Below are 11,934 nucleotides of genomic sequence, written 5' to 3'. Positions count from 1 at the left end.
GTTTAAATGAAACGAAAAGTTGTTGTCATTTGCACCTTGTCATTTGCTGAATGCACTGGGCTCTGTAGTTTTCATAGTGCATGTCACAGGTGATGTCCTTCAGGTCGTGCATGTGTGTACGGATCAGCATGTTACGCAGCTTCACAAAGTCACAATGTGACTGGTTCTCCACTGTAAACGGACATGAAAGTGTAATAAAAAATCAACAGCAACAAACTGTGTTTTAATGTGAGGTCATTTACAAGAGTATTACACTGCTGTTCGAAACAGCTTTGGGCTAAAAAGCAACAGCAGCCACTATAAAAGAGCTCTTCAGAAGAAAGCTTTTAGCAGAGACTGAAAGGTTTCTTCTAAGGGGTCTGACTAAAGAGCTGTCATTTTCCATAGACTGCTTTTATAATACAAAGTCACTTGTACCCACCCTGAACAATGCCACACCTAAAAGTGCTGTCATTTTCAATAGACTGCATTGATAATGTAAAGTCACCTGTACCCACCCTGGACAATGGCACACCTAAAAGTGCTGTCATTTTCAATAGACTGCAATGATTATGCAAAGTCACCTGTACCCACTCTGAACAATGGCACACCTACAGTATAAGAGCTGTCATTTTCAATAGACTGCAATGATAATGTAAAGTCACCTGTACCCACCCTGAACAATGGCACACTTATAAGAGCTGTAATTTTCAATAGACTGCATTGATAATGTAAAGTCACCTGTACCCACCCTCAACAATGCCCCAAGGGTAGAGTCTGCCTCGGATCCTCTGGCCTCTGGCCTCCACCACAGTGTTGCTGCCGATCACTGCAAATGGAGTGCTCTCCTGAAGGCCAAAGGTCAAATGTCAAAGGTTAGATTGAGTGTTCACAGCAGGATGGATTCTATGTCAATGCTCTGGAATGGCAAATATAACATTCAGGTTTTGTTTATTAATTTCTGTTTGTTTGTTTGTTTTATTATTTGTGTTATTGTTTTTTTGTGAAATAATGGAGTCAGAATGAACAGAACATTTTGTCCTAAGCCTACTGCAGTAGAAATGTATTAGACTGTGTACAGCCCATTCTGTATGTGAATCTCTGTATTATCCACTAGACACCACACACTGAGGGGCATATGTACGTATGATGTACACAAAACAGACATGCGCTCTTCCCTGCAGTTTTTATATATACAATAAAATACCTAATCAGCCGTTCAGTAACATTTTTTCTCAAAGCTCCCACTTTTCCAACGACCCTCCCATGAACACGTATGCATAAGCAGTGAAGTCAAACTTGTCACTGTGCGCCCCTGCATCATGCAGGATGCGGTTTAAGGATTGTGCGGTCGGTTTGTACATACCACACACCACGTTTCTACTGCCCCTGATCACAGTCATTTATAAACTGGGCCAGATCTGGGCTCAGAGCTAGCTGGGGTCTGGGGTCTCTTGCCTTGAGTTCCCGGTCCTGCTGCTTAAACTCCTCGTCCTCGTCAGAATCACAGTCAGGGAACTGGTACACCTTGATCCCAAAATTCTCAATTTCCTCCCTCACCTTGAGAGAGAGAGAGCGAGGGAAAAGCGAGGAAAAGAAAACAGTTGGATAATCAGGAAATCAGACAGTGTTCCTGGAGTAGCTGTGAGCTCAGCAGCCTACGTCAGCGAGCAAGGACAACACAGCAGCAGTGACAGGGACAAGCAAACACAAACAAATACAAACAAAACAAAAACAAAAGTAATCAGGCAGACACACACAAGAGTGCTTCCTGGGAGATACATTTCAGAGGACAGAGACACTTCTTTTGAAAAAGAGGAGACAAGGTCTAAAAGATATTATAATTATATAAATATATATATATATATAAAATTAAATTATATAAATTAAACAGCCTTTATTTATTAAACCCAACCGTTGAACTCAGTCCCCTCTCTTACCCTAACCCTAGTTATATATGTACAAAGTATCAACGTGCTCTTCATTTCCTGAAATCTTAATTTGAACTAAACAGTATAGTTACACAAAGATTAAGTAATGACAAAATGTGGCCAAGTTTTGTTCTAAATGTGAAAAATACTTCTATCCTGTTGTACTGTTATCTCTAGATGATTTGTTTCTTTGCAAAACTGATGGAACTTTCCACGTGTACCCTGGCCTAAAGAGCGGAGCCCTCACCCTGTCCTTCATCTTCCGTATCTCAGCTGGCGTCAGGCAGTCGGCCTTGGCGATGAGGGGCACCACGTTGACCTTGTTGTGCAGGGCCTTCATGAACTCCACATCCACCGGACGCAGACTGCATGGCAGAGGGGCGTATGATAGCGGTGAGCCAAGTTTAAAAGAGGACTGAGGTGCGAGAGAGCATGGCAGATGGGGCGTATGATAGCGGTGAGCCAAGTTTAAAAGAGGACTGAGGTACGAGAGAGCATGGCAGATGGGGCATTTGAGAGTGTGGGAGAGGACGTATGATAGAGGTGCTGAGTCTAAAAAGAACTGAAGTCTACAGAACTATACAGAGCTATCACTACTTATATCATCACTACTACACCCACGACTTTCACAAGTGCTGCAAATACTCAACAATCAATGTCACCAGTGTTACTACTATGGAACCAACACTACCTGCCATTAGGAATTGTAATAGAAATAGTAATTGTACTTGTTATCGTAGTAGCAAGAGCAATAACAATCGTAATAGCAATAGTGCTAATTGCTACTATTACCGGCAGAAACTACTACTCTTACTATTTCTACAATTCCATGTGGTTTTCTGGGCCTAAAGGAGCTGACGTGAGTAAATGTGTGATGCCTACCCATGTCCAAAGGGGGGGATGAAGTAGAGGCAACAGTGGACGCGGTTGTCCTGGATGTTCTTCCTGTTTAGCCCACTCTCGTCTCGGAAGTACTGTTCAAACTGCTGGTCGATGTAGTCAGTGATGGTCTTCCAGCTGTGATGAGAGAGAGGAATGGTGTCAGCACTGATCTGCACAAGAGCCGTACGTCACCTCGTCTGTTCTACATCTAAAGACGGACTATCTCCCTCTGTTACTGTGTGGTACTTCTGTAATGCTAGACGAAAAGGGCCACATCCATCTCATTACCTGAACACCAACACACAGAACTGTTATAAGGTTCTAAGGACCTCTTGATTAAGCTCATTAAGGTAAATATGTCAAGCCTCTGATATTTGAGACAAACCAAAGGGTGTTTGTGTATTTTAGAAGGCTTTCATTTCCTTATACACTAACTACACTAATAATGCTGGTTTGGCAGTAGGGCTAACAATGGCAAACAGCAGAAAACTCAAGTCTTTCCTGTCAGCACAAAGGCCTCTACAACTTATTCAAATCAGTGATGCTTTCTCTTATCATATGTTGTCTCAATAGAGTCCTTTTATATATAATGTTATTTGCTGAAAAGCAATCAGTGTCGTGTAAATTATTACCAAAATATACCCAACAAATTACTGTTTGTATTAGATGAGGATCTGTAGCCTGTTAAAAACCTGATTCCACTGTAGCGTATACATGTTATTGTGAATCTCAACATTAGGTCACGTATCCCTACTCACTCAGGAAAACATAAAGAATGTAAACTAGGCTCATTACATTTACGTTTGGCTAAACCATTCTCTTACATGTTCACAACACTCAAGTCAGAACACAGCAAAGCTCCTAAGAAACTGGGCCCACTGCATTTAAAATCTGATCAGCCCTTAAATGTGAAGTCCTGCTCAAGTACTGACAGAGTTTCTTCACCACTGTCAGGGTCACTGTCATTTCATAGTCACAGTCATCATCATTTACCATCATAATGAATGCACACAAACCATTCTGTGTTGTTGACGGCGTCCCCATAGCCAGGGGTGTCCACGATGGTCAGTTTGAGCTTCACCCCCTTCTCCTCGATGTCCACTGTGTGCTTGGTGATTTCCACTGTCTGGTTAATCCGCTCTGGAGAAGGAGAACACACAGTCATGAGCTAAATAATATGGAGAGGATAAGCACTAATACTGTGTTTTTAGTCTGGAGTCACTATGTCACTGTGACAGACTATCGTTTTTTGGTCACAATAACTTGTCAGTTGACAGATTATAAACCCAGTTTCAGACAGCATACTCCAGTTTTTGTCACAATAACTTTATTATGAAGCCAGTTTGAGACAGCATATTCCGTTAAAAACCACTGGATCATATCTGTGTCTTCACATATATTCACTGTGTAGATGGATGCCAGTGTGCCATTCTCATGTGCCTCCAGCAGAAAGCTTTTGTCAGAGGATGTTTCTGCTTTTTTCTAGTTTCACACTCATAACGCCCTTTGGCCTAAACACTCGCTCTAACACTGTAGATTGTGAATTCACTCCACTACCTAAGAATTTCTTGTTTAGCCACCCTCAGCAACACCAGTCAAGTCGGTTTGCAGTGTAGCAGGGTCTACGCTGTTCCTTGTCTACTTGGTGCAGAAGCTGCATATCATCACATCAACAGCATAACTGCCACGATCAGTACTGAACTGTCATAACCATTAATAATGTTTATTTGTCTACATGTATCTGTTGTTTAGAGGGTGGTTTAATCCAAAGATATTCCTTGTCTACTTGATGCAGAAGCAACGTGTTTATTTGGCTCATCGCCACAGCAGCGTCTTACAGAAGATCCAGGTTGACAAAACTAGTTCCACACCAGCAGCTAAATACTCAATGCAGAGGCAGCCTGTCTCTTAGTCTTCCCAGTGCAGAGGCAGCCTGTCTCTTAGTCTTCCCAGTGCAGAGGCAGCCTGTCTCTTAGTTTTCCCAATGCAGAGGCAGCCTGTGTCTTAGTTTTCCCAATGCAGAGGCAGCCTGTGTCTTAGTTTTCCCAATGCAGAGGCAGCCTGTCTCTTAGTCTTCCCAATGCAGACGCAGCCTCTCTCTTAGTCTTCTCTTTGCAGCATCATAGTCATACAGCAGATCTAGTAGGTTAAGATCCGTGCTGTGCTGTGACTATCACTGACTAACTGATGTGGAATTAGCCTGTCCCTTTGACTCGTCTCTGCAACAGCATCTTAAAGCAGATACGTGGTCAAGATCACTACTGCACTGTCATAGCCATTAATACATCTTACTGATTTACATTTACTGAAGTAACCTCTTACACACTTTAATACAAAGCAACTTCGAGCAGAATACAAGTTTAACTTGGTCAGTATGTGATTGGGTATCTGACCTCTGATATTAATGTAAGAACTGAAAATAGGTCAATTTCAGAATATTGTTTATGCTTATAGAATTGACTGTAGTGACTACATTTCCCATAGTGCTTTATTGTAGTTGAGGTCTTGAAGCAGGTTTTGGAGGGGGTTGGAAGAGGTGAAGAAAATAACATAACTGTAAGAGTGTAATGTGTAGCGCTGGAGAGGTGAAATGTTTCAGTAGCAAACTCATCTCACTCCATGAACTCATTGACTATACCATGCAATAATCCCTCCCGTGGATATCAAGTTTTACATTATCACCTAGCTCTACCGGTTGAGCCGCAGAAACACAATGAATCCTTTCCCTATGTTTCTCTAACTGAAGCAAAGCTCCCGACCGGGGGAACTTAGCACAAGTCCGTGAGATGCCTTGAGTCCGTGAATCTGCCACAGTGTCCAGACACAGAATGCCAGCAGGACATTCTTGCCCTCAGGGTAGTCGGTCTGGACACTGGACAGTTTTCAGAATGTGATATCTATTTGTCTTCTATTTATTTATTTTTTATTTTTATTTTTTTCTTACAGTCTTTTAATGGCCGTTTTAAGGAGGTGGATATTTAGGTGGAATACTTTTTTGAGAACTAGAATGTCATTTTTGCCTCAAAAACACTGTATCTTAGTACTGGTGTCACTCCCAAAACCTTAATAATCAATATAAACTAACTACTGAGGCTTTGGTTTTTGAGGGTGGAAAATTCAGTGTCTGAATCTTCCTCTGCACCATCTTGATTTGGTAACAAGCAGAGATACTGAATAAGAACTAGAACTAAGGCCTAATATCAGCTGATTTTCAGGAATTTTGGATCGTAAACATGGTTCCTTTTAGTTGTGGTGAATGGTTCTGAACGTCAGCATTTTTCCATCTCTCTATGTCTGTTTCAGCAAGAGACAGGGACACACACTTACACACTGACTCACACCCAATTACACACTGTCTCACTTACACACAGAAAGCATTGTGTTCTAAATGTAGAGTATCATTGTGGTCTCAGTCATCTTACCTTCAGCATTCAGTAGCTTCCTGTCCTTATGGAGGTCCGTGAGAAACAGACTGTTCACCAGAGTAGACTTTCCCAAGCCAGACTCTCCTAAAAGTCCAGTTAAATAGTGAGAAACACTCGTTGAAACACACAATGGAGATGTTCTGCAGATTGCAAGAAAAGAGTGATGGGAGCTGATTCTGAAAACAGCGTGGCCCAGATTAGGCACAGCTCTGGCCCAGATTAGGCTCAGCTCTGGCCCAGATTAGGCACAGCTCTGGCCCAGATTAGGCTCAACTCTGGCCCAGATTAGGTGGGAGCTGTTCCGGGGGTTAACTGCCGTTTCTCCCAGAGTGTATGTGCCTCACCTGCCACCATCAGGGTGAAGTCAAAGCCCTTCTTCACAGACTTCCTGTGGACCTGGTTGGGTAGCGTGGCAAAGCCCACATACTCTTTATCCTGGGGGGGGGGGGGGGGGGGGTAAAGAGGTTAGAGGTTAGAGATGCTGGACCAAGCAGGCAGTTTCATACCCAGTTAAATACATAGTCACAAACACAAATGCTCTGCAACACAGAGAAACACATACACACACATACAAACCTGCAAACGAATGCAAACAAACACAAACACACACACACAACACAACACACACACACACACACACACTAGAGAGCCCGCATGACTATGCCATGACAGCCTGGCACATAGATGGAGAAATAGCTGCCCCACCCCCACCCCCCAGTCTCGCCAATGGCACAGTGGGCTTCAGACATGTGCACTACATTACTAGGGCATTCCCAGAATTCCTGCCATGTTTTATTGAAATGAACATGGCTGACAGCGACAGTGGGAGAGCAAGCCCCCTCCCCCTTCCCTTCCCTCCTCTAGACCCCCTCATCAGGCCTATTGCATCTCTCTTTCTCTTTCTCGCTCTCCCTTTCTCTTTCTCTTTCTTTCCCTCGCTCTCTCTCACTCTCTCTTTCTCTTTCTCTCCCTCGCACTCTCTCACTCTCTCTCTCTCCAAGCAAAGATACTGAGCCATACTGTACTCTCTTCGCATCCCATTTTTCCAGCATTATGTAAGACGTGTCTTACATAAAATAACTCCATCTGTTCGTTAGGCTAGTTTCGGCTTCGTTGAGCTACATAGTGAGCGCGCTCGTGTGTGTGTGTGTGTGTGTGTGTGTGTGTATGTGTGTCATGGCTGGAGAGAAGGAAGCAGTTATCTGGCACAAGGAGTGAATGAACGTATCAGGGAACACACTCAGGCAGAGAGGAGCAGCGATGCGGAGAGAGCGGAGAGAGTGGAGAGAGTGGAGGGACCATGCAGCATGTGTGCATAACCATGTGAGAAATACACACACACACACACATACACATACACATACACATACACATACACATACACATACACATACACATACACATACACATACACATACACATACATACACACGCAAACGCACACATACACATACATACACACACACACACACACACACACACACACACACACACACACACATACAGACACATACACATACATACATACACACATACACACACACACACATACATACACACACACACACATACATGTATGCATACATACACTAACACTAACTCAATCATTAATGAAGACTGGCCTCAGCTTTTCCTCCTGGCAGCGGAACACAATGGCTTGAATCTGAACTCTATAGGAGGGTGAGTGTGGGTGCATTTATCGCCCAGAAAACACAACAGTGGCCCGGAGGGACAGAGCATCCTTTCTCTGAGCGCCGAGATGTTTTCGCTCAAATCCATCAGCGTGGACAGACAGAACGCCTGAAGACATTCCAGCCATGCTCCCATTTTCTGCATGATCTGAGTAATGGGCAGTATAACAGCAGCACATTGGCCACATATTGTGTGTGTGTGTCTGTGTGTGTGTAGAAGAGTGTTTGTGATATAGGCAGTTAACACACACCAATGCACAGCATAACATTTCCCTGGCCAAACACAAGAATTCTTCTGACTACAGCTGCCATTATGCTAAGTATGGTGGCCAGCTTCTGCTGTGCATTACTATTAACAGCAAGAATAACTCAAATATGAGACACCAGCCTATGGAGACAAAGAAGGCTATACTAGAGTGCATTTCCTTCTAATTGTTTGACGCAATGTTAAACAACAGAAAAGGCATGGCATTGCATACACAGTGAGCGCAGATATGTGCATAAACTGCATGTGTCTCGTGAGCGCAGCCTACATGGCCCCCTAGTACAGGCCTGTGATTACCGAACAGCGGGATGACAGTGCACCGCTGCGCAGCATCCATAACCTACTTCGGGCACGGAATCAACACAACATCCGCTGGCGCTCCACGGGAAGAATGGAGGGCGCTTTGATGGATGATGATTATTAATAGGCTGCACTGAATCCAGTTCATTCTCACACGCTGATATAATCGCTCTATGAACTAAACCAGATGCTGTGAGGGAATGTATCTAAGAGAAATCATGCAAGGGTATAAATAGAGAACATATCGTGAGATTCAAACGATTTATGTTAATTTCTCTCGTCTCGAGCCATACCGTTGCAACTGATAGCACAGGGAGATGCTTTTGTTATAGAACGGAGTGGTAGACGTCCTCTGTCCCGGGTAGAAACATACACACACACACACACACACACACACATCCACCAGGCACACCGTTCACTAATTGATCTCCGCTTACCTCTCCATCCTCTGTCGTTGGTGCGGAAGCCAGAGTTGTAGTTTGGATTCAGCGGGGATGCCAATGAACGCGGCCGCAGGTGGAGGACGAGGAGAGAAGACACCCCGCCGATGCGCGCAGAGAGAGACCAGGGCATAGTCGTTAGCACTTGCTGAACGCATTTTGGGGAGAGTAAGCTCTGACATGAATAAAAACAGACCCAAGATGTATTCATGATATCGCTGCATGCCTACCTGATTTAATCATCCGACTCTTGTACCTGGTGTTGGCCGTCATTGTAGCTGCGGAAACAGCTGGATTGTGTTCGCCTCGTCTCGCCTGTGGCTGGGAGTGGGCGGGCCCTCGCGGATTACTCGCAGTTTAGATCATCAGGCAAATTAATACATTTTTTGTTCATTTGTAGGCCTTCTGAAATGTACTTACAGGGTATTTACTATTCTCAGAAAACTGGAATATTATCTCTATTTCAAGCAATTGAGAATACGTGCAGGCTATTAAGACATGGACTACTTCCGTGTAAATGTGTGAAAGTGGAATGTAAACAATAGTAATAAGAAGCAAACATAGAAAAAAGAAAGAAAAAAAGCTCATCATCAAAGGCAGTACTGTAAAATTCCGCCTATCTATATCGCAATACGCTGCCATCCATTGGCATGTATTTGCTCATGTAATTTCCACCTTTATACACTAGGTGTCAGTATGGCATTGTTTCCACGGATTTTGGCTGCTTCTATCAGGGTTTTGTTCACTTCCACCTTTATACACTAGGTGTCAGTATGTTATTGTTTCCACAGATTTGGGCTGCTTCTATCAGGGTTTTGTTCCTGAGCGTTATTGCAGAGGCTATTTGGTCTGTTAACACGTAGAAAAGGATGAACTGGTAGAGTGAGTGAGTAAATGAATGAATGTGCAAACCACGAGTTATATTAGGTGAGGAAGTGATTATTTCTCTATGTGCACGGAAACGGATCAGAAAAAAGGCCACGCGGTCTCGGTGGAACAATGGTGAGAGAGTGCCGTGGCAACGCGGAGCAGCTGGATTCTGACAGGACCCGTCACTTACAGGAAGCCCATAAGACACCCACTCAATAGAGCAGGGCACCTCCACTGTTTCTGCCGTTTGTTTTTCTTAAACATCAAACAACTGTTTATTTAACAACCACAGTAGCCTTAGCCACAAACGCGGCAAGTCCCCGTGCTTACTCGTCAGTAGTTTTCTTTGTTTTAATGCTATATAGAAGAAAAGGAATGTATTTTTAGAAGTCGTATTTTGTAAACCGAATAAGACAAGGCGGACATATAGGATGACCTACATAAGGCTTTGTTCCACCTGGCAACACACAGTGAGGGAAGGGAGTCAATTAATCTTAAATGTAAATTTGTGAGTGTTAATGAAATGTGTTGTCCCAGGACCTTTGGAATCAGTCCACATTTAGAGCCATTTGAGTGAAGTTCATTGTACATAGCCAAAATGGTGCCTGAGCACATTTCCAGATCTATTCAGCAGTTCCGGTCCTCTAAAAACAAAGATGAAGAATTCCAGCCGTCCACTTGTTTACCACATCAGTGTTGCAACATCAGGATGGAGAGGGTTTCAGGAGCTCAGGGGAAGTGTGTGTGTGTGTGTGTGTGTGTGTGTGTGTGTGTGTGTGTGTGTGTGAATGTGTTTGTGAGTACATGTGTTGGTGGGGTGGGTGGTCGGATTTATTATTTTATTATTTATTATTACATTCCCTCAGTGTCTAAAGTGTGTAAGGCCACGTCTACACCCTGATTTCCAGTAAACTCAGTGAGGAGTGGACAGACAAGACAGATTAAGGTCGAGAGGAGTTGTGACAACATGATGAAATTCCATCTCAAGCATACCAGAGTTGTCATAGTAACGCCATTGAAATAGCATCAGTAAATCTGCAACTTTTCAAGAATCTGTCAAATTTTTGTAAAATTTGTGTCTGAGAAGCACTTGAAAAGCTCTTAGCCCTTATCCTACAGATGACAGGGACACCCTGGCCCAGCTTAGGCCCACACCAGTGGGCCAGAACCTCTATGGAACACACTGTCTAGTTATGTGGGTTTGGTAATTATAAAAATGAAACTGTGGTCTGGGTAAATATACAAGCTCTAGGTAAGCACAAGCCTGGGTGCCAGCCCAACTTAGCCCTGCCCACAACATTTGAGGTCGGGAAGTTCGGTCTGGCATTGCTCCCTTGGGGCAGAACTATGCTCGCACCAGAGCTGTTCATACCAATCAAATTGTCAGGGCGGGCTTTATACGATGATGGACAGATGATCAACAGTAACGTAATCAACCACGTCACCAAAGAGCGCTTGGGTTGAATTCGTTTTCAACAAACATGGCTGCCGCTGGAGAGCTGAGATGTGTAGATCCTGCCATCGAGTCTGTTTTAGAAGACATCGACAGCACATTCATTTTGAAAGAGGAACAGAGAAACGTGATCAAGGCATTTGTCGATCGAAAAGATGTTTTTGCCGTCCTTCCTACGGGATTCTGTAAAAGTTTAATTTATCAGCTGGCCCCGATGGTCGTGTCACATACTATGTTGCTCTGATTGGTTGTAGGTCTATCCAATTGAGCGAAGAGGCATTTTTTTTCCTGGTTCGGTTGAAACACGCCCCATAATCACAGCCCAATGGAGCAGTATCAGACTCATATTCTGACTAGAATTATGAGTATGACAACTTCAGGCTAGGTAAGCACTGTATATGCATAGCAAAATTAGATCTAAGCTTGTTTATAGGTAGGACATACAAATGGACAAGACACATACTCACCTCAAAGACGCTCGCCTCACTGCGCCCTGTCATGAGGTCATGTCTGGCATGACGTGTGGGTGTCCAAGTTTATGCCTGTTGTTTTTTGTTTTTTTTGGCAGGGCTACTCCATAAGTACTTTGTGGTCTCTGATGTTAGACAGGACGTCAGGCTCAACAGTGGTTCTGGTTTCCGGCCATGAGGGTTTAATGGAAGCCCTGTCCTCACACTGCAGTCACACAACAGGGAAAC

At 43.7% G+C, this 11,934-nt stretch overlaps 1 protein-coding gene across 1 annotated transcript in view; it reads right to left on the bottom strand.

Annotated features, from left to right (window-relative positions):
- Positions 1–9,532, bottom strand: part of sept5b (septin 5b) — an 11,534-nt gene extending 2,002 nt beyond the window's left edge. Inside the window, exons 1-10 of the mRNA XM_012842343.3 lie at positions 9,144–9,532; positions 8,911–8,921; positions 6,562–6,652; positions 6,215–6,301; positions 3,809–3,932; positions 2,793–2,927; positions 2,158–2,275; positions 1,438–1,539; positions 731–827; positions 36–171 (exon numbers count right to left, since the gene is read on the bottom strand). Coding sequence (XP_012697797.1) covers positions 36–171; positions 731–827; positions 1,438–1,539; positions 2,158–2,275; positions 2,793–2,927; positions 3,809–3,932; positions 6,215–6,301; positions 6,562–6,652; positions 8,911–8,921; positions 9,144–9,186 — 944 coding nt within the window. The 5' untranslated portion in view covers positions 9,187–9,532. The remainder of the gene's footprint in view (positions 1–35; positions 172–730; positions 828–1,437; positions 1,540–2,157; positions 2,276–2,792; positions 2,928–3,808; positions 3,933–6,214; positions 6,302–6,561; positions 6,653–8,910; positions 8,922–9,143) is intronic.
- Between the last annotated feature and the right edge of the window lie 2,402 nt (positions 9,533–11,934).

This window comes from Clupea harengus, chromosome 12 (assembly GCF_900700415.2).
Source record: "Clupea harengus chromosome 12, Ch_v2.0.2, whole genome shotgun sequence".
Taxonomy (NCBI): Eukaryota; Metazoa; Chordata; class Actinopteri; order Clupeiformes; family Clupeidae; genus Clupea; species Clupea harengus.
This window is presented reverse-complemented; position numbering and strand designations above follow the sequence as displayed.